This window comes from Peromyscus californicus, unplaced genomic scaffold, assembly GCF_007827085.1.
Source record: "Peromyscus californicus insignis strain IS unplaced genomic scaffold, ASM782708v3 Scaffold_24__1_contigs__length_46423439, whole genome shotgun sequence".
Taxonomy (NCBI): Eukaryota; Metazoa; Chordata; class Mammalia; order Rodentia; family Cricetidae; genus Peromyscus; species Peromyscus californicus.
This window is the reverse complement of record NW_026294535.1, coordinates 459479-482077: the sequence shown is the minus strand read 5'-3', so window position 1 is coordinate 482077 and position 22599 is coordinate 459479. Positions and strand designations below refer to the sequence as shown.

At 40.6% G+C, this 22599-nt stretch overlaps 1 protein-coding gene and 1 pseudogene across 1 annotated transcript in view; one reads left to right on the top strand and one right to left on the bottom strand.

Annotated features, from left to right (window-relative positions):
- The window catches only part of LOC128119569 (disks large homolog 5-like), a 97534-nt gene extending 83840 nt beyond the window's left edge, over window positions 1–13694 (top strand). Inside the window, exons 8-11 of the mRNA XM_052752900.1 lie at window positions 1778–1937; window positions 3292–3475; window positions 12989–13064; window positions 13321–13694. Coding sequence (XP_052608860.1) covers window positions 1778–1937; window positions 3292–3475; window positions 12989–13064; window positions 13321–13532 — 632 coding nt within the window. The 3' untranslated portion in view covers window positions 13533–13694. The remainder of the gene's footprint in view (window positions 1–1777; window positions 1938–3291; window positions 3476–12988; window positions 13065–13320) is intronic.
- Window positions 13695–17313: 3619 nt separating this feature from the next.
- Window positions 17314–20940, bottom strand: LOC128119571 (SIN3-HDAC complex-associated factor-like; annotated as a pseudogene).
- Between the last annotated feature and the right edge of the window lie 1659 nt (window positions 20941–22599).

The following is a 22599-nucleotide window of genomic DNA, read 5'->3' as shown; positions in this document are numbered from 1 at the left end:
CTCTGCTCAGGGCCCTCTGCTTTCACTCCGAGTGGGAAGGAAACATAGAAGGGAGAATGAGGCTTCAGTTACAGCACTGAACTTCAACCTCAGTGGACATTGTTTGGTTGTATAATACTCATAACAGGCAGAGTAAAGTCCCTTGGCCAAAGTTGGAGGTTGTCACATTTTACCTCATAGCCACTTGCAGGGCAGGAGCCACCACGCATTGTTGCATTTCAGTGACCCCTAAGGTTCCTGAGTTCCTGCCCACTCACTAGCCAGTCATCTTTTCTCTAACTTGGGTACAGGAATGGGCCATCACTTTACCTGCAAGTGTTTGTTCTTGGTGTCTTAGGGCTCACCTGAGGATGTGCAGTCCTTAGGTATCTCCAGCCTGTCCTGTCACTAGGTGATCACACCTTTGCTAACATCATGATGGATGGACTGTACTCTGCTGAAATTTTGGAGAAATTTTCATCATTACCTATGTGACTTATTTTTGGTCTGACAGGACACTCATAATCTCCCACCACCCACCCACAGTGTAACATCCCTGTGCATCTTTCCTGATATCTTCATTCACTTCATGGAACTTATTTTCCTTCCCCATCATCCTGAGCTAATTTCTTAGTATCCTTTACTTCTCATCTTACTGATTAGAGATCTTAAGGAAGAAAAGAGCCCATTCCTGGAGAGTGTTTGGAAAGTGAGTCTTCAACTCCACAGGTTGAACTAGTGAAAAGTTTCTAATGAATCAGAGATCTCTTGATGCTGAAGGTGCTGAAGGCCTCCCCTGTGTCTCAAGGAAGGCTACTGGAAAGGGAAGCTTGGCTTTTAGTGCATTGAGGAAGAGATAGTTATCAAATAAGTGATGACAGTTGGCAGTGACTCTAACAGTCCCTCCTCTGAACATTCTATTGTATCCTGGAGAGCCCTTGACAAGATCTGTGAATTCACCATGGTTGTGGTAACACCAACTGTCCTTGGGGCATTCATTAAGTGCTTATAGGGTTCACCAGAAGACATGTAGGCAAGATTGAGCACACTGATTGACAGAGAGATCTGGCTTTCTAAGGAGGAGGTGAGGCTTGAGATGGACCTTCCAAAAATAGGGTTCAGTAGCTGGGGTCTTAAAAAGAGATAGGTCTATGCTGCTTCTCTGGATTCCTGAAAGGGTAGACTCAGAGTCAAGGATTTCTGATGGTTAGTTTGCAGAGAGCCAGGAGTTGTCAAGGCTGCAGCTGCTGTTCTGGGAGTTCCTTAACTTCATTTTGAGTGGCAAAGAAAGCCAACAGGAGTCACAGACTATGGAGGTGTCAGGGTAGGGTGTTCCTACAGTTCATTGTCAGTGGATTCCTTTAGGTTCTATGGATATCTGATGAGAATACCAAGGAGGGAAACTCCCTATCCATGCACCAAGGTCTTAGACATTCAGTTACTTTTAGTCCTGGACACAGGTGAAAAGGGATTGGTGGTGCTAAGCACTAGGGACTTCAGGACTTTCCTGTCTCACGTCAGATATGAGCTGATATTTCCAGAGCTTCATGGCTGGGTAACAAAACTTCCAGGGACAGTGGAGCTGCAGTAGGGGCTGGTGCACTTATCTAGCCATAGTGACTGGGCACAGAGACATGGCTTATGAACCCCAACTTGAGGACAACTGTTCTGCTCTTTGGGTCTTCACTGGGTTCCATGCATTCTCTCTTTCTCAGGCCTCTTCTTGAGACTCGACATGATCTCTCCTGGCCCTGTGCCATACAACCATACAAATTCACTTATGTTTATCTTTATACAGGGACTACTGGAAAGGCATCAACTCCAACCTCCCTCACTGAGCAAGAACAGCAGATGAACAAGGTGGATAAACTGACCCTTCAGCTACAGATTATGACCAATGAAAGGAATGAACTTTCTATAATCCTGGCCAAATTTACCAACAATGATTTGAACAACAGGTAATCATTATGTCGAGTTCTATGGTGACTATCTTGATCCTACTGAGTCAACCCCAGCAATCCTCAGGTCATTGGAGGCTGCACCTCCAGGGTATCCTCATGCCCAAGCTAATTTTTCTGAGTGCATCTGAGAGGCAGAACAGAAGCCTAGTTGGGAGTGAGATGGGGATATAGGCTGCACTGCTTCCACCCAGTCCTGGCAGTTGGAGGTCTCTGGCAGGGCGTTTGGTTCTTCCTGTGTCAGAGTTTCCAGGAAATGTCAGTACTAAGGTCAGGGAACTCACTGTGAGCAACAGTGTTCTTGGCCTGTGTGCTCATGTTAGCAGCCCTTTGGAATCCACTGGAGACTTATAAATGTATCCTTAAGTTGGGTCTACTCTCTGAAAATACTGATTATGTGATCTGGGCATCCATGTAGCAATAGGAACCTGGGATCAAAAATCCCCATTCTGAAGACACGAACAACATTATCATAGATTTCTGGTGGGCCCAGACTTGTGACACAGACTCCTGAGGACTTCTTAGAGAGCTAATCAACTCCTCCAGGCCCAGTGATGGCACTCATGCAGCTCTGGCTCACTCTCTTAGCACCACCTGACTGCTGGTCTGAGGCCAGGACAGCGAGTTTAATAAGCACCACATTGTCCTACTTCATAGGTACCATAATGTGACATCAACTGTGCTGGGGTAGTTGAGGGCACCGCCTGAATTCATATGGCCATTGGGTCCTGTGTTCATGAGGTTCTTTGTTCCTGGGCCATGACCTACCACAGGCTGAATTTTGAGCTGGAGATGCTGAATATGGAGCATAAAAAAGTGATGTTGGACCTGGAGAAATTCCCTGGGCCTCTTGGACCAGTTTTGCTAAGAGTGAAGTGTCTGTGAGCCACTTCCATCATTGTCCTGCCAGCCTCAGAGGCCTCTAGATAGAAAAACTATTAGCACCATGATGGGGTATCAGGCATTTGTGTGTCTGGGGCTCTGGCAGAGACTTACAGAGCTGGTTCACATGGGACCCATAGATGGAATATATTCCCATTGGATCTTCTGTCCTCCATCAAGAATGTTTACCCTCTACCTGCTGTTGTTTTCCCAATACCATGAACAGTTAAGCACATGTTGCGGGGAGGTAAACCTTGCTCTCAGAAGTACATGGATCCCTTTCAGTTTCAGGGTTTTCAGAAACAGTCTGAGTCTTTCTGGAATTTGGCTCTTCTCCGGTTTTTGCCAGCTACTAGGTTATGCTGGCATGGTTACAGTGGACTCTAGTCTGGGTATGGGACCTTGCATGGATGATGTGGGAGTGGCATATGGAGGCTGGATGGGGTTCACCTTGTTCTTTGTGGTGGTTCAGCATCCTTCACAGCCAGCTCCTGAGTGAGTGGACTCATCCGAAAGAAAAAGTGAGCATCTTGAGAGAGGAGAACCGAAAGCTGAGGGGGGAGCAGATTTCACTACAAGAGTCCTGTGAGGAGCTGAGGAGGCTCTGTGGGGAGGCCCATGAGAAGATCTATGACCTCTGGGCCAAGGAAAAGCAGGTAGGCTGAGGTATTGTGTGCAGGCTGCCCACCATCTTTAATCATACAGATGTGCATTCACACACAAACACACACACACACACACACAGACATACATACATACATACACACACACACACACACACACACACACACACACACACACACACACTCACTCATGGGACTATCCACCCACTTATCCATCAGATCACCAACATCTCATCCAATTGTTGGTTTCTGTGATCATTCCTGAGTCTTTCTGGAGAGTTAGCCTCTTGTGAGATCACATGTTGGAAACAGCTTGAAGGAGCAGTGCCCTGTGAAAATGCCAAAGGAGTAGTCCTCATTGTCACCCTTTTTGTCTTCTCTCATATGTTACATCTCAACATCAGTTCCCCCTCCACACCTCCTCCCAGTCCTTCACCCCCAGATCCCTCCTACCCCGGGTCCACTTCTCCTTAATTTCCCTTCAAGAAATAGCAGGCCTTCCATGCTTTTATTTAATTATTAAAATAATATTGAACCTCTGACTTTGCAAATGCTTGTTACATATTCTAACAATGAGCTATATCCCCAGTCTTTTAAAATCTTGATTAATGGTCACACCGAGTTGCACAGATTAACTTTGAACTCACAGTATAGTTCAGACTAGCCTTTAACATTCAGTTCTTCTGTCTCAGCCTCTGAGTAGCTAGGATGACAGTGGGTGTGCATCACAAGCCCAAACCTAGTCTAAATACTTCAATTCAATCAAAATTAACAGTTAAACCAAATCAAAGGTCAATGGATTACAAATATGTGTTTTTAAGACATAGGTGCTAAATTATTAGTGATCTCAAAAACATCAGTGAAAATATAATTTAGATGTGTCATCATTAGTAGACAGGTAACTTTAAAAAGAATAACATAATGGTTGCTTTTCAAGAATATTTCTTGGGAGTCACATAAATGCCAGGAAGTAAGCTTTACCTGGAACAAACAGATAAGATGTCTGTCCTGAAGGAACTGAGGAAGTTATTACCTTTTATCCATCTCGTACATTACAGCTGCTTTTTGCTCTGGGCAACCATCCCTCCAGCTCTTCTTGTGTCTGAGACCTCCAATAGAAGAGGATTTTCCTGCAGGAGGCAGCATCCAAACCCTCCTATTGATTTGTCCCCAAAATTCAGTCTCCACAGGAAAGGCAATCTTACCTCCTGCCCATTATTCACAGCCTGCAACTCACTGCTATATATGAAAATGATTATATGCCATCAAATCATAGGAATTTCAGCACCTTGTTAATATTTTAGTGGAAGGAAATTTTAAGCTTTCCCTTGGGTAGATACTACATAGTTAATAACTATTTTAGAGTGTTATAATTATTAAACTATTTTTATTTTTATTGAGTGAATATTTTATTTCTTTTTTACTGAAAAGAGAGCATTCTCTCATACAATAGTTCCCAACCATAGTTTCCCCTCCCTCCACTCCTCCCAGTGCCCACAAACCTCCCCTCTTCCTCAGATCTGCTCCCCTTTGGCTTCTTTTCAGAAAAGAACAGGCCTCCAAGAGACAACAGCCAAACATGACAAAACAAGATAAGACCAAACAAAAATAAGACAAGACAGCAGCCATCATATAGACTGGACAAAGCAATCCAATAGGAGGAAAGATGTCCAGAGAGGAGGCAAAAGAATCAGAGACAAACCCACTCCTACTATTAGGAGTCCCATCAAAACTCCAGCATATACGCAGAGAAGCTGGTGCAGACACATGCATGCTCCATCTTTGCTGCATCAGTCTGTGTGAGTCCATGTGAGCTCTGCTTAGATGATTCACTGGGCTATGTGACCTGATAGAGAGTTTCAATTTAGACTCCCACTTCCACACAATGACTGGCTGTGGGTCTCTGCACCCATCTGCTGCTAGAAGAAACCTCTCTGATGACAACTGGCAAGACACAAATCTATGAGTATAGCAGAATATTGTCAAGAATATTAGCAATCATTTTATTGAATTTTTTTAGTTACATTTGGTTCTACCCTAGGTCTGTGGGCTATTTGGTCTCCAGTTCCTGGCCATCCTGGCAGTGTAGGGCATGGACTGCTTTTCCTTCCATGGGCCTCAAGTTAAACCAGACATTGTATGGCCACTCTCTCAAGTTCTGTGCCAACATAGCCCCAGCACAACTTTCAGGGAGGACAGACTATATGTTGAGGTTTTTGTGCCTTGGTTGGTGTCCATGTTTCTCTTTCTATAGTCTGCAGAGTACCTTTCCAGGCCAAACAGAATAGAAGATAGGGGTGAGAGCTCCATGAAGGCAACAGCTTGATCTCTCTATGTTCAATGAACTGTGTAGATGTTGCCCACAACAATGGTACCCCACTGTCAGTTTTCAGAGAGGAACACTTGGTCCTAGCATCAATCTGGGTTATTTAGGGATCTAAATTCCCTTCCCAACAGATCAACTGACTGCAATCCAGTCTCACCTGTAGCCTTGCCTGGCTACAGAAGATGGTCAGTTCAGACTCTGTATGCTCCATTACTAGGAATACTCACTAGGATCACCCATATAGGTTTCAGGAAGTTTCCCTGCACTAGCTTTCCACAACACGCTCTAAAGGCCCCCCAACTCCAGCTGTCTCTCCCCATACTCTCTCCCTCTATCCCTTCCCCCTAATACATGATCCTTTCTAATCCTGCCCCCACTAACCCCAAGTCCCCCTGAAAAATATATTCTATTTTTCCTTCCCAGGGAGACCCATGTGTTTCCGCTAGAGATATCTCTTCATCTAACTACTTTGTATCTGTGGAATGTAGCTTGATTATCCTTTACCTAACAACTAATAATATACTTACAAGTGAATACAAATTATACTTGTCTTTCTGGGTCTAGGTTATCTCCCACAGGATGTTTTTTTTATAGTTCCACCCATTTGCTTGCAATGCCAGTTGGATGTCATTTTTTTAAACACCTGGGCAATACTCCCTTGTGTAAATATATTACATGTTCTTTATTCATTCATCCATTGAGGGACGTCTAGGTTGTTTCCAGTTTGAGGTTATTATGAATAAAGCCACAATGAACATATTTTAGCAAGTGTCCTTGTGGTAGGATAGAGCATCCTTTGGTTACATGTCCAAGAATGGTATACCTGGATCTTGAGGTAGATCAATTCCCAATTTTCTGAGGAACCACCATATTGATTCCACAGAGGCTATATAGGTTTGTACTCCCACCAGAAATGGAGGAGTGTTCCCCTTGCTTACAAACCCACACCAGCTTGAGCTGTCACTCCTGTCATTAATCCTAGCCATTCTCACGGGTGTAAGATGGAATTTTAAAGTAGATTTGATTCACATTTCCCTGATGGCTAAGGTTGTAGAATGTTGCAGTGTTTCTCAGTTATTTGAGATTCTTCTTTTGAGAATTCTCTATTTAGATCTGTACACCATTTTTTTAATTGGATGGTTTTGTTTGCTGATATCTAGTCTATTGAATTCTTTATATATTTTGGATATTTTCCCTCTGTCAGATGTGGAGTTGATGAAAATGTTTTCCCATTCTGTAGGCTGCCATTTTGTCCTATTGATGATGTCCTTTGCCATAGAAGCTTCTCAGTTTCATGAGGTTATTTTTTATTGATCTTGCTCCTGTGCTATCAGTGTTACCTTCAGAAATTCATCTCCTTGGCCAGTGTTCAGGGCAATTCCCTATATTCTCTTCTACCAGGTTCAGTGTGTCTGGTTTAATGTTGAGTTCTTTCATCTACTTGGACTTAGGTTTTGTACAATACAGAGACTATCAATCTATTTGCATTCTTCAACATGCAGACATCCAGTTTGACCAGCACCATTTTTTGAAGATGCTTCCTTTTTTCCATTCTTTCTTTCTGGATTCTTTATCAAAAATCAGGTGTCTATAGGTATGTGGATTTATGTCTGGGACTTTGATTAGATTCCATTCAATGTATCTGTTTTATGCCAATACCATGTGGTTTTTATTACTATAGCTCTGTAAAGCAGCTTGAAATCAGGGATGGTGATGCCTCCAGCAGTTCTGTTACTGTTGAGGATTGTTTTAGGTATCCTAGTTATTTTGTTTTTCCATATGAAGTTCATAATTGTCTTTGCAAGGTATTTAAAGAATTGTTGAAATTTTGATGGGGACTGTGTTGAATCTGAATTTTCTTTTGGTAGAATGACCATTTTTACTATGTTGATCCTACTGATCCATGAGCATCAGAGAGCTTTCCACTTTTTGATATCTTCATTTTCTTTCATCAAAGACTTGGAGTTTTTAATCATACGAGTCTTTCACTTTCTTGGTTAGAGTGATCACAAGACATGTTATATTGTTTTTTGGCTGTTGTGAAGAGCATTGTTCCACTGATTTTTTCTTAGTATGTTTATTATTTGTATATATTTGTGCTAATAACTTTTTAAAGATAATCTTGTATCCAGCCACTTTGCTGAGAGTGTTTTTCAACTGTAGGGGTTCCCTGGTAGAATTTTTAGGGCACTTATATATACTATCATATAATCTGCAAATAATGATACTTTGTATTCATCCTTTCGAATTTGTAGCCCCATGATCTCCTTCAGTTAGTACTCTAGCTATATCTTCAAGTTCTATATGGAATAGATATGGATAAAGTGGACAGCCTTGCCTTGTTCCTGATTTTAGTAGAATTGCTTTGAATTTCTCTCCATTTAATTTGAAGTAGGTTATAGGCTTGCTGTAAATTATCTTTGTTATATCTGGGTATGTCCCTTGTGTCTATAATATCTCTGTGGTATACCCTAATAAAACTTTCCTGGAAATCAGAGAACAAGACAGCCACTAGATTAGACATAGAGGCCAGACTGTGGTGGCACACACACTTTTAATTCTATCACTTAGGAGACAGAGATTTGTCTGGATCTCTGTGAGTTCAAGGCCGCACTGGAAACAGAGCTAGGCAGTGGTGGCACACACCTTTAAACCCAAGGCTTGAGATCTCATGTCTTTGCTTGGGAAGGACACACTCCTTTAATCCCAGGAAGTGAAGGCAGGAAGAAGAAAGGTATATAAGGCATGAGGACCAGGAACTAGAAGCTTTAAGCAGTTCAGCTAAGACTCTTTTGAGAGAGGACTCAGAGGCTTTTAATCTGAGGAAACAGGATCAGCTGAGGAGTTGGTGAGGTGAGGTTGGCTGTGGCTTGTTCTGTCCTTCTGATCATTCAGCTTTTACCCAAATATCTGGCTCCAGGGGTTTTTTATTTATTATAAGACCTTTTAAGATTTGTGTAACTTATCTCCAGGACTTTTATCATGAAAGTATATCGGATTTTGTCAGTGGCCTTTTTTTTTTGGCATTAAGTAAAATGATCACATATTTTTTCTTTCAGTTTATTTATATGGTGGATTACATTGACTAATTTTCATGTATTGTACTGTTCTTACATCTCTGGGTTGAAGCCTACTTGGTCATGATGGATGATCTCTTTCATATGTTCTTGGATTTGGTTTGCAAGTATTTTTATTGAGTACTTATGCATCTATGTTCATGAGGGATAATGGTCTGTAATTCTCTATGTTGAGTCTTTCTTTGGTTTGGCATTTAAGGTAACTGGCCTCATAAAAAGAATTGTGTAATGTTCCTTCTATGTCTATTTTGTGAACTAATTTGAGGAGTATTGACATTAATTCTTCTTTTTCTGGATGGGAGAGTTTTAATGACTGCTTCTATTTCACTAGGTGCTATAGATGTATTTAAATTGTTTATATGATCTTGCTTTAACTTTGGTAAGTGGTACCTATTGAGAAAATTATCCATTTCTTTTAGATTTTTCCAATTTGATGAAGTACAGGATTTAGAGTATGTCCTTGTGATTCTCTGGGTTTCCTCAGTGTCTCTTGTTTTGTCCCCATTTTTGTTTCTGATTTCATCAATTTGGATATTCTTTGTCCATCTTTATTTAGTTTGGATAAGGATTTATCTATCTTGTTGATTTTCTCAAAGAACCAAGTCTTTGTTTTATTGATTTTCTTGTATTGTTCTCTTTGTGTCTATTTTACTGATTTCAGCTCCCAGTTTGATTATTTCTTGCAGTCTACTCTTCTTGGATGTACTTCTTTTTGTTCTATAGCTTTGAGGTGTGCTATTAAGTTCCTAGTAAGAGATCTCTCTTTTTTTTTTTAATGTAGGCACTTAGTGCTATGAACTTTCCTCTTAGCATCACTTTTATTGTGTCCTATAAGTTTGGGTATGTTATGTATTCATTTTCATTGAATTCTAGAAAGTGTTTAATTTCTTATTCATTTCTGTTTTGTCCCACTTTTCATTCAGTATAGAGTTCTTCAGTTTCCATGAGCTTATAAGCTTTCTGTTCTTGCTGATATCCAGCTTTAATCATGGTGATCTGCTGGGATACAGGGAGTTATTTCAATTTTCTTGTGTCTGATGAGACTTGCTTTATGTTTGAATATGTGGTCAGTTTTGGAAGAAGTTCCATGAGGTGCTGTTCAGAAGGTATACTCTTTTGTGTTTGGGTAGAATGTTCTGTAGATACCTATTAGGTTTATTTGGTTTATAACTTCAGTTACTCCAACATTTCTCTGTTAATTTTGTCTATATGACCTGCACACTGGTTACATGAACATTGGTGAGATTGGAGTATTTAAGTTCCTAATATCACTGTGTGAGGGTCAGTGTGTGCTTTAAGCTATGGTAGTGTTTCTTTTACAAAAGTGGATGCCCCTGTGCTTAGGGCAAGCCGTTAAGAATTAAAATGTCATCTTGGTGGTGTATCTTTCCCCATCTCTTTTGATTAATTTTGAATTGAAGTCCTTTTTGTTAAATATTAAAATGGCTATACCAGCTTGCCTTTTAGGTTCATATGCTTGAAATATCTTTTTCTAATCCTTTTCCCTGACATAATGTCTATACTTGATGTTGAAGTTTGTCTCTTGTATGGAGCAGAAAAATGATTCCTGTTTTTTTTTTTTAATCCATTCTGTTAGTCTGTGTCTTTTTATTTGGGAAATGAGACAATTGATACAGAGAGATATCACATGATTAATTCCTATTATTTTGTTGTTGTTGTTGGTGGTGGTGGTGGTGTGTGCGTGCTGTTTATATTCGTGTTGAGTTTGTGTATATCTTTGTGCACTTTAGAATGTGTGTGAGCCTCTATGTGTACATTCACTTGCTCATGGAACATCTTTAACACTGATAGAGACTAACTTTAATGAGAAAATCCTGTGCCAGCTTTGTTGAAAACCATGTAATAAAACATCACATGGAGCTGCCCATCTTTCTGCATGTCCACACAGCTCCTTAGAACAAAACACATAAAAACTTCTGTAACTAAAAGTCTTTCAAGTGTTCTCAGAGTTACATATATTTAAAAATATCAAAAATCAAATAATTTTAAAAGTCAGAAAAGAAATCCTTTGATGGAAACAAAAGGAATGGGGTACATTGTGGTGATTCCCTTGCAGGCTTTACAACAGGGAGGGAAAAATGATCCATGAAGAGACAATAATGAAATTTGGCTCAGCCCAATTTTATTTTGACCAGTGCTAGACCAGGACTTCAAGAGTCTGGACCAGATCATTTAACTTTAGCCATATTTAAGCACAGCTCAATTTTTGAAAAAAGCATTCAGATAACAATTAACTCAGTCCCAAGTCCACAACAATTTAAGATATGTTTACATTGAGATTCCTTACAAAGTACATTGGACTTATTTCACAAGAATGGGTACAGTTGACTCATAGATGGTGCCCACAATATAGGCTGTAGAGAGCTTGACTGAGTAAACATAATGCCTATAGGCTTCAGGATTAGCCACCAGTAAGATAACATAGAAGTCACTTAGGCTGCTGTAAAACACAAGTGACTTCAGTCATAAGAGTAGGTTTATGGTCTAAAAGCATTGCTCAAGATTTAGGGAACTAGGTCTTGGATTAGTCATAACATTGATTCTGTGAGATATGGCACAGCCTGTCTCAACAGACAGCAAAGGGTCACCAGGTTATAAAATGACATCATTCCTAGCATTCCAGGAAGAGCAGATGTGCTCCTCATTCCATTGAAGATGTGAGCTGTGTGTTTAAGTTTCCTGGCTTCTCCAGTACTTACCTGTGTGCACAAGGCTTTTTGCTCTCTACAGTAGATGATGGTGAGGAAAGGGCTGCTGAGGCAAATCAAGGTGCCTGAGAGGTAGGAAAGGCTGGATGAGGGTTTGTGTCCCTTCTCGGTTCTCAGTGAATGGTGACTGCCCACTGGAGGGTCAGGTGTCGTCCCTCACCTGCTTTATTCTCAGTCTCATTGCCTGCTACCATTTTCTTCCCACCTTGGCCTCACCATTGCTGAGTTGACCTTGGCCTTGAAGCTTGGCCTGAATTTTATTTCCTGAGAGATTCTGAATTGCAGGGGTGCCTGTGGCTGCATCTCAGCTGAGCAGAAGTCCCATAGCCATGCTGAGGTTTGAAAATAGGGCTGTCTCAGTGCACCCCACTTATGCTCATTATAGTCTAAAGCACTCACCCTCTGCTGTGTCTGCAGCATTCAATAACTGATTTTATTCCAAAGTTGTTAAGTCTGAGTTAAAATGGGCCTTATGGAGGGTTAGGAGAAATAAAGAGTCTCAGACATTGCTGGTGTTGTAAAATGGTGTAGCCCCATGAGAAGCTATGTACAATTTTTCAGAAAGTTGAACTGCAGTCCCCAAGTAACCCAGTGATTCTAGAATGGGAAATAAGTTGTTCACAGAGAAACTAGCTGACACCAGGGTTGGAGCAGTCATCTTCAGAGCAGCCCTAAAGTCAAAACTATTCAGATACCCATCATCTGTGAGTGTAAAAGTACAATGTGGTCCGGGCTTTCCATGGAATCTTGTTCAATAAGAAATAATACATGTGATCATTTGTCTGTGACTTAGTCAACCTTCTCTTACTCAAACAAATCCCTGACACAATCACCTTACAGGGAGGAAAGGATTATATTGGCACCTGGTTGAAGATTTTCTAGTTTCCTGGGCTCATTGCTTTGTGTCTGAAGTGAGGCAGCCTGTGGTTTAGAGAGCTCCTTTTGGAGGAAGCTGTTTACCTTGGAGACACTGGGAAGCACTGAGTGAAGCTATTGGCTGCTTCACCACCATCCTGTTGTCCTGTGCTGGGGATCCAAGCCCTTAGTGCATGGACTGGGGAACTTGATGAACAGGCATGGCTTATAGGCCAAGCATCCCACTGTCAGGGACAAGGATAGAATCTCTAGTTAGGGAAAAGTACAGACCCCCATAAGACAGGGAACTAGATCATCTTACAGTCAGGTTGCCTAGCAACAGGACATTGAGGCAGAGCCCTTGACCCTTTCACCCTGTAAACATCCTATACAAACATCCTGATAGCTTGCCCCACCTTATGCAGATGACAGCTTCTTGCTCCCCCAACCCTGCAGAAACTATATAAACCCTCTTGGAGAAAAATAAAGTTGCACCTTGATCAGAATCTAGACTTGGTGTGTTTCCTTGTATCTCCTGTCTCTATCATTCCGTCCTTAGGGTGGTCGAGAACCCGTTGAAGCCCTGCAGGCGGGGCATCCCACAAGTCCATTTGTTTGTGCACTGGATTTACAAGGTTTGTGTACTTCATTGACTGATCTGTCCATCTGTCCTGCCCACTGTGTTCTTCCATCTAAGGAATGTTCAGTTTCTTCTTAAATGTCCTGGGTGATCTTTTCTTATATTAGCATTATCTGGAAAACTAAGCATGTGAATGCAATGTAATATGCTTGTATGTGTACACACTTGTATGTGTGTGTTCAAGAGTGTGTGTGTCTGTGTGCATATGAGTGTTCAACCCTGCACTAAGAACATAATCTTCTACTAAACAGAAACAGGAAAGATTGGAGGAGAGACTGCAATACCTGCTGAAGCAGAGAGATCTGGTCACCAAGCACAAGGTCTTGGCAGAAAAGCTGCAGCATTACTTCACTGTCTCCCAGATGAGGTAGGACCCCAGGCCAGGAGGGAGTGGCACTCAGTAGTTCCCCTCTACCTGAATCTCTGTCCTATTTGGATTTCTGCCCATGTACATGGCCTTTGAGTCACAGCCAGGGAAAGAACATCTGAGTGTATGAGCTGGTTCAGTCAACAGAAATGTCTGTCCAGGACATTAAAAAAGATTAATCTTTTTAGAGATTGTGTCCCCTTCTCTGTTTCTGAGCTCTCTCATATGTCCTGAGTTTATTGATTTTTATGTTTCCCCACACATATTCCCATGGCAGCCCCAAACCTAACAGGGAGAGTGTTAGATGGAAGACAGTGTGCCCTCCTGCCTCTTCATTTTCCTTCAGGATGGCACCTTTAGAGGTAAGGTCCTTCCCTTGTGCAGATTTGCATGGAGCCCCTTTTTACTGATTACAGGTTTTCTACAGTGAGCATCTGTTTGCTGTGAGAAAGTTTCTCTGGAAATAAGTAGGTTTAGAGTTTGACAGGTTGAAGCCAAGGAATGTTCTGTGCTGTGTTGCATAGACACCACTAGAGGGCATTATACAGTTCGGTTCCAAGGTTGCTGAGGTGCCTGGCATCTGTTCAAGGCCATGTATATCTCTCCTGAACTGTGACTCTGACATTGCTATGCTGCTATTTTTCTTTCAAAATAATGTATCTGATCTATTGGAGAAATGTGCTGTTTTTTTTGTTGCTGTTTGTTTTTGTTTTTAGTTTAGGTGTATATTTCTCAGTTCAATCTCTAGCAATTTTTAAAGGCTGAGAAAAAAAAAAACCAGGGCCAGCTATTCTCTGGCCCTTCTCTCTTGAGGAAGAAAGGAATAAGCTCAGCTGAAAAGTAATGCTGATTGTCCAGCTGAATGGAGCTGGTGGGGACTCAAATGCTGGCATGGCAGGTCCCCACCAGGCCTGTGTTTCAGCTGCCTTCCTCTCCTAGATCTCAAACACTCCAGCATGATCTAGAACAGGCCAAACCTGCTTCAGCAGGGACACTAAGTGCACCAGGCAAAAGAGCCACCATTGACTTCTATCCCCTGCAACCATGGCATTCGTGGGGTGGTCTTTCTTCCTTCACATTGGTGTCCTGTGAGTGAATAGGCCCTGGTTTTGTCTAGGCCATTGCAGAGTTAGGATGCTTATGGGAATAATTGCCATTCTTTCTCTGACAGCACCACTTAAGAGAACTTCACTCTAGCATCAACACCTCCTCAACAAAAGACATCTTGTAGCTGTGAACTAACCAGTGAGGAAAATCCCAACCTACCAGCAAGGGATCCATGTGTCTGTTGGTGCATTATTCCAGGAGAAAATAAATCATCAAAAAGAATCTTGAGCTCCAGAGGCCCTGCCAAGATTACTCAGAACCCAGACATCTATTAACAAGTGGCCCTCAAACGGGGCACAGCAGCATGGGGAGGGTATGTTGGTGAACCAGAGTTACTCTGTCAGGTTACTCTCCGTGTCTTTAGTAAGCTGTCTGAGTCCTCCACATGTGGTGAGAAATCTGACAAGAAACCCTGCATGGCTGTCATGCTGTTATCTATACATACCACATGGAGAAGAATAGGATTCCCTCCCCAGGGCAATGCTGAAGCCAACTCCATGTCACGTGAAAGTGTTGCTGAAGATGATGCACTGCAGATACTACAACACTCCCTCGTACCTATGTTAGTCAGTCATTGGATCTTCCATAAAGAAAATGACTAGGGATTCTCCAGTGTCACAGCCTGGACTGGCATGACTGGTCCTGAGAAAGAACTTATAGAGGAGGTCTGAGTCATCTTTGGTGTCATTGGAAAGCCAAATGTACTCCATTGATTTGTTGAGTCTAGAGTAGAAGAATATTTGTAGCTTAAATTTTTTGGAGGTGTCTTTTCTTTGCTGGGGTTTTGTTTGCTTGGTGTTTAGTTAGAAATTTTGTTATTTTTTGTTAATTATTTTATTCTTGTCAGTGTTTCAATAGTTGGCTAAATATATACACTGCATTTACTGACTGCCTTTTAAAAGTCCCCACTGAAAACTTTTTATGAATAAAAAAGCAATTTCCAACTCTTCACTTTTTTTTTTTTTTTCGAGACAGGGCTTCTCTGTGTAGCTTTGCGCCTCTCCTGGAACTCACTTGGTAGCCCAGACTGGCCTCGAACTCACAGAGATCCGCCTGGCTCTGCCTCCCGAGTGCTGGGATTAAAGGTGTGCGCCACCACCGCCCGGCCCAACTCTTCACTTTTACAACTCTTCTTTATTCAGGCATGGTGTTGCACTCCTGTAACTTCAGAACTCAGAGGCAGAGATGAATCTCTGCAAGTTCCAGGAGCCTTGGCTACAAAGTGAATCCCCATCTAACCTGGGCTATATAGGGGGTTGACACCTTGAATGTGGATGGCATGGTCTACTCCAGTCTTCGTGACCTAGCCTTTATGTTAACAGTCAGATTTAGAGAATGTAACAATGATGAGCTTTTGGAAAGAAAGGAATCTCCCTTCTGCACTACATTAGTCCTTTCCACATGCCCTTTCACAATTGCCCATTGTGGTTCTGGGATAGCAAAACAGTGAAAGTGGCCTTGAAATGCATGAACAATGTTTACTACTACCCACAGCAGAGGGGAACTGCTGAACTGCAAGTGTGAATACTAGAGATGCCTTCTGACCTCTCACTCCTTTAGCATGACTGTTGCATTGGGGAGATGTAGAGTAATGACCTGCTCTGGCACTGTCATCTGCTTCCATTAGGAATATTGTGAACAAAGTCTGAAGGATTCATTCTAATCTCTGAAATGGTGTTTCCCATTGGTTTATGACACAAAACATTTCATAAAATTCCATAAGGTTGTCTCAGATAGGTTACTCAGAATACCAATTCCATCTGCTAAATTTAAGAAGTATGAGTTTGGGGCTTGGGGTGATGGTTCAGTAGTTAAGAGCATTTGGGTTTGGTTCCCAGCACACATAAGGGGGCTCATATCCATTTGAAATTCTAATTCCAGAGGACCCAATGACTTCTTCTGACCTCCGTACCAAGCATGCCTCTGGTACTCAGATATACATGCAAGCAAAACATTCACACACAAGTATAAAAGTAAAAAAGGTGAGTATTACCAACTTACTTAATGCTACTTGGCAGATGAAAAGCTTCATCTACTTTTACTTTTAAATATTATCTCCGGATTTTTCTCAGGCTATATCAGAATTCAGTATCCTAATTTGGCATCAGATACCAAGTTTTTTATTTTATTTTTTTCTAATAAAACTAAATTTATTCAATACCCTAGTGTAATGGTTTTGATAATAACTATCCAAGAGTATAAAAAGTATAAGACATATTTGTAGATTTAGTATATTAATACAAAGTGCATGCCTAAATACAGTATGTTTACAGGCAGAGAGTTGAGTGGGAGAAGACTGCAATTGAGATCTAATAACAAATATATAAATTCAGAAATAGAGATGATCAATCATTGGGCACTCTGTGCATATGGTGGCTTGTACTAGGTAGGTTTTTCACAAAAGGAAGAAGCACACAAGGTAAAACTATAAAACTACAGGTTGTCATAAACTATGGCTCTCCTTGTTGTGAAACACTAACAGACTTTAACAATCCAGTTTTCAAAATAATCACGAGTGACAGAATACTAAGGCAGCATATACCCTTCCCTCTAGATGTCTGACATGGCAGTATTGTTTTTTCCTGAATTTTGAGAAGAAGCCATTGGACAGCTTCAGGAGCATTCTAAGGAGAAACCCTCTCTGAGATCTCAATGTGAGGCATTCCATTCAGCTACCTGGATGTTCAGAAGCCCAACTCTAAGAAACCAACTCAATATACAACTCTTCTCTTTAGCCTACTTTAAATAGTGGGAGAAAAGCAACAAAAGCCCAAATCCTAATAAAGTCAAGACAAGGCAAAGGGCTACTCTATAGATAAAACCTCCACAAAGGTCAACTGAGGAAATCCAGAGCTAGAACTAAATCATACGGATTTCAGTGAGTCCCAAACAGTCATGTAGCAGCAATGTCAGTTATTTATACACTGCAAGTTCTCTAAGAAATGTGCCTCAAGCAGCATCAGCTATGCCCAGTCCTTTCCCAGGACTTACACATTCTAATAAGTGTTTCTAACCATGTGTTCTCTATACTGTATGGTGATGTTTTGGTACTATCCATATAGGTCCTTGCCATCCTAGAGGCTTGCCTTCCCCAGAAGGAGTTCTAGTTCTTTTTAGAAGATTCAGATAAAGTCTTCTTATCAAATATTAAGATGAGGGGAGGTGACACGATGCTACCTGTGTGTTCAGAAATTGCTTCCTCCTCCAAGCTATTTGGAGAAATCTCAGTCTCCCCTGCTTAATAGTCAGTAGTACAGGTCTGAATCATCAGAAGTTTGGTAATGCTGAAGCATTCCAAAACTCTTAACTGTCTCCAGAGGCAGGTCATGCTACTGAATTATGACAAATTATCATGAGGAAAAATAAGTGTAGCCAGACATTTTAAAATGCCTCAACTACAACCTTTCCACAGAAAGACTAAACTACATATGGTTTATCATAGAACAATGGCCCTCTAGCCCCTGAAATCCCTTACTTTCATTCATTTGGGGGTATTAAACAAGCAAAAAACACTTAAATAGTACTTTACAACAACATTCAGCTTTCCAATGAAATACTCAGCATCTTAAATATTATGTAAACTTTTTTTCTTCCAGTAAGCTAGACACTGGCTTCTGAGTTTGTTGGGTGTGGAATGGGTAACACATTAAAACTGTTATATAAAATGTCTTTTGGAAGAATAATAGGTATCCAAGTTAAAAATAGGAGGGTCAGTTTGTTGCTTTGTGGTCTTTTCAAAATTTAAATCAATCTTTGTTCCCTTCTACTGAACCTCAGTCACTACTCCTGAGTGGAGATAGAGAGAGGTGCCAGCCCCTCCTCCTCAGGCTTCTCAGCAGCTGCTTTCTTTGTGCTGCAGCAAAGCTTGAAGAGATGGGTGTCAATGAGTACTTTGCCAAAACTGCCCTTAGAGATGATCCCACAATGTATTTTCTGTGTTTTCCAGTAGGTAATATCTAAAAAGGAAAAACTGGAGTCCTCTTAGAGCTGGAAGCCATCTCTGTATCTGAGCCTTGATCTGACTGGTTACTGAAGCAGAAGGACTGGGCTGGAGAGGCACTTGAGGTGCTGTGAGCATCAGGATTGTGGCATTTAAATTCCTTCCACAGTTTACTGATCCAGTTGCTTTTAATCCTGTTTCCAGATAGAATTCTCACTTCTTTTTTGTTTTAAATGCTGTCTTTAGACTGGGTCCTGCCCTTGCGTCTACCACATGATTCCAGTTTTGTTGTTTTTGGTTGTTGTTTTGTTTTTGTTTTGCTTTGTTTTTCTGGATCTGCTGGCAACTTCTTCCATCTTTTCACAAGAAGCACACAGACACTGCAGATGTCTTGTGCAACCAAAATAGTTCTCAAAATCCTTTTTGTAATGTTTACTGTCCATGAACCAAGAGCTGGAAGACTTGGCTCTGCAGATACAGCACCTTTGGCTTGTGAAAACCAAACATATTTCCTTCTGGGCAATAGCTTCCATGTGCAGCAGCATCCACACAGGGCAGGCTGCACCGAGAAAACCCCTGCAAGCACTTACTGTGCCCACAGTGAGTCCAGCAAGTTTGCTGATTTTATATGCTGCCTAAGTTAAGAAAAATTCTAAAACCTACTCAAATGGTATAGCCTTGAGTGGTAATGAAACAAAAATGTTAAGGCAGATTAATGATACAAAAAATGTAAATGTATATACTTGTCTAAAGTTCTTAAAGTGGTAGTGTGGAGCTATTTTAGTAGTTGTAGCAAAAGAGATAGAGTCAAAGCACATGGAAAAAATGAGTTTGATGGGAAAATTGTCAACCTTAGATATATTTCATTGTTCTCATTCATTGTTTGCTCCTCATTATGCAATTTATTTAAGAGAACAAAAACAACCCCTCATGTTTATAACATTTTTATTATCTCCCTCCATTTTGTAGGCAGAAGGTTCTATGGTATATACCTGTGGTTGCTTTACCATGATATGGACCATGTGGAAAATAGAAACAATGAAGATGATTGAGGAACAAAGATATGAAAATGTTTTCATCAGCTCCTATTTAGACATCAAAAATAATCCATATCATGAGGTGCATGCCTTTAATCCCAGCATTAGGGAGGCAGAGGCAGGAGGAAGTGTTTGACATACACCCCAATTGTTAGTTTCTGCCATGCTGCAGCAGCCTGCATCTGCTGCTGCCACCACAGCAGTTACATCATCACTTGTCATCAGGTTCTTTCCACCATCAGCTATGACACATATATGTGGTAATATTTTAATTGTGCTGAATTGTGATTTTATTTGTATGTTAATAAATAAAGTTTGCCTGAGGAACAGAGGTCAGCAAGCCATAAACAAGTCAGATGGTGGTAGCACATGCCCTTAATCTGATCACATGGCAGTTAGAGTCTCTGTGTGGTCAAGGACACAGCCAAGCATGGTGACACAAGCCTTTAATCCCAGTACCAACCATAGAGACCTTGGAGGTCTGTATAGACAGGCAATGAAGAGGAAGTAATGTGGCTGGACTTAGAGCCAATGAAAAGGCAGAACAGAAAGGCAATAAAAACACAAGTCAGACAGGAAGAAACTCTCTGGGGGAAGTGATGGCAGTGAGGTGGTAAGATAAGGTAGTCATGGCTCTTCACTAGTTTTCTGATCTCTTTGGCTATTACCTCTGTATTTGGCTCTGTGTTTCTTATTTAATATGATGGTGTAGAAATTCCTCTCATTGGCACCCAATGTGGGGCAAGATTTTCCACCTAAAACCTGAGAAAAAAGATTCTAAAATAAAAACAGCTTCCTGGTTGTCTCTCTCAAGTTAGCCGCAGCCTTTGGGCTTGGGCTACTCTATGGTGGGTTTGTGGCTTGTGCACTTGACCTGCAGCATGGTGGGAATGAGGAGTATCCAAGCTGCACAGAGTACTGTGTGACAGATTTAGCTTTTACTAGTACAAAAAAAAATGGTACACATGGCTTCCAGACCCAGAGCTGGCAGTAAACATACCCCTGCCATGTTGGGAAGCTGAGTTGGGCAGAGCCAGCAGCCAAGCTTCAGTCCTAGCCACTGCAGTTTAAAACAATAGTTTCACAATAAAGTAGATTCAGATGGAACAAGACTTTAAATGGTTTACAATGTGTGTAAAAATGTATGTAGGCTTGAAAGAGAAAAACAAAGGAATATAGACAGTTATATTAAAGAAATAGAAAGTTTTTAAAAATAAAGTCTTTTAAAAAAGTAAAAGTAATATAAAAAATAAGCCACGTAAAGATTGATATCACACAGAGAATCTGGATTGTGTTGTCTTTGGGATTTTTAACTGCAGAAAGACATTTGATTGTAAAAAATGCTCAGTTAAACCAATATGTATATTTTAAAGGCATTTTGACTTCAAAATTTGGATCTAAGGATATGTTGCTTTGGAAAGGAGGCTCTGCTTTTGTTTCCCCAGAAAGAAAGGGGCTATGGATTTGTTCCAGATTAAGATACATCAGGTTTGACCAGCCAAGACCCCCTGAAAGGTCTCTGATGATACCATGGCCTAGATGATCCAACATCCAGAATGGTTTCAAGGCAACTGGCTTAGACAATGCAGCCTCACAAACTATTCCAGTCAGGACTTGACCATAATTCTTAATTTACTCAGGGTCCCCATAAGATTGCCAGCACCCTCATCCAGCAGGAAGTAGTATGAGAAGCTACACCCAAAATCCCAAAATATTGTTTACAAATGTTTATTTTTATTTAAAGAGGGTTGATTATAAGTGTAATCTCTTTTTAAAAAAGAATGAGGGATAGGATATAGATACGATAGGTTGAAAGAATGGATTTTTGAACCTACTTCTATAGAGCAACAACTTGTTTGAAATGTTTTACATTGCTATGGATTTTAGTTTATTGATACAAATTTAAAGTTAATTTTGTTATAATATATGTATATTTCTACTCTTGTTTAAGATATTATATTTGTGCAGTTCATTTGAAATTGTAACATATAATTAAGAAATACAGATTAATAATCTTCTATGATAATCAATCTTATAATCCTGTTAATTTTTCTAGGTATACATAGATATAATTCAGTTAGGTAGGTAATCTTCAAACACTTCAAAGACCTACAGAATATGGCATTTAAAATGTTTCAAAGAGTTAGACTTTCTGGATAATCAGACACGTCTGCTCCTGGCAGCATTAATTTACTTCAGAGAGAAAGATGGGTGTTGAAAATACTCCATATGGAGTTTATCTTCTTCTTGGAAAAAAATAGCCATTTGGGCAAGAAACTGTTCTTGCCTGGACTGCTTGACAAAATGTTGTATCGACTGGACATTCAAGACCCACAGGAAGGTAACCACTGAATGGTTCTTCAGGTTCCTGCTTCACAGAAGAAACTGCCAGATATTCTACAGGACACACGGAAAACTGATTGAGAGACTCCAGGCCTATATGCTGAAGATGGATGCCCCAACATTGTAGAGGAACTTTGGATGACTGTCCAGGCTGCCAGCTGTCACTGTCATTCCAGATTTTTGGAAGTTGCTTACAATGCTATTCCTGTTTACTTAGGTAATATTGTGTCCTTCTGAGGTCTTTGATGTAGTTAAAGACTAGATATTTATAATTTTCCTTGGTTATGATAAAAGATAAATTAGATATGAAACTTTAGACTCATAAATATAGAATAGATAGAATATTTTCTTTAATTTTACAAAATACAAATAGACTAGATATTGTAATTGTAACTCTAGTTTGTTATATGTAATTTTACTATGTTAAAGTTAAAACCTTCCTTTTTAAATAAACAGAAAAGGTGAAATGTTGTGAGATAATGCTTTTGTACACTGGTTTAATAAAAACGCTGATTGGCCAGTAGCCAGGCAGGAAGTATAGGCAGGATAAACAGACAAGGAGAATTCTAAGAACAGAAAGGCAGAGTTAGCAGATGCCAGCCTGCCGTCCAGGTAGCAGCATGTAACAGCACAGAGGTAAAGCCACAGAACACATGGCAACATATAGATGAACAGAAATGTTTAAATGTAAGAGCTAGTCAGTGGTAGGCCTGAGCTAATGACTGAGCAGTTTTAA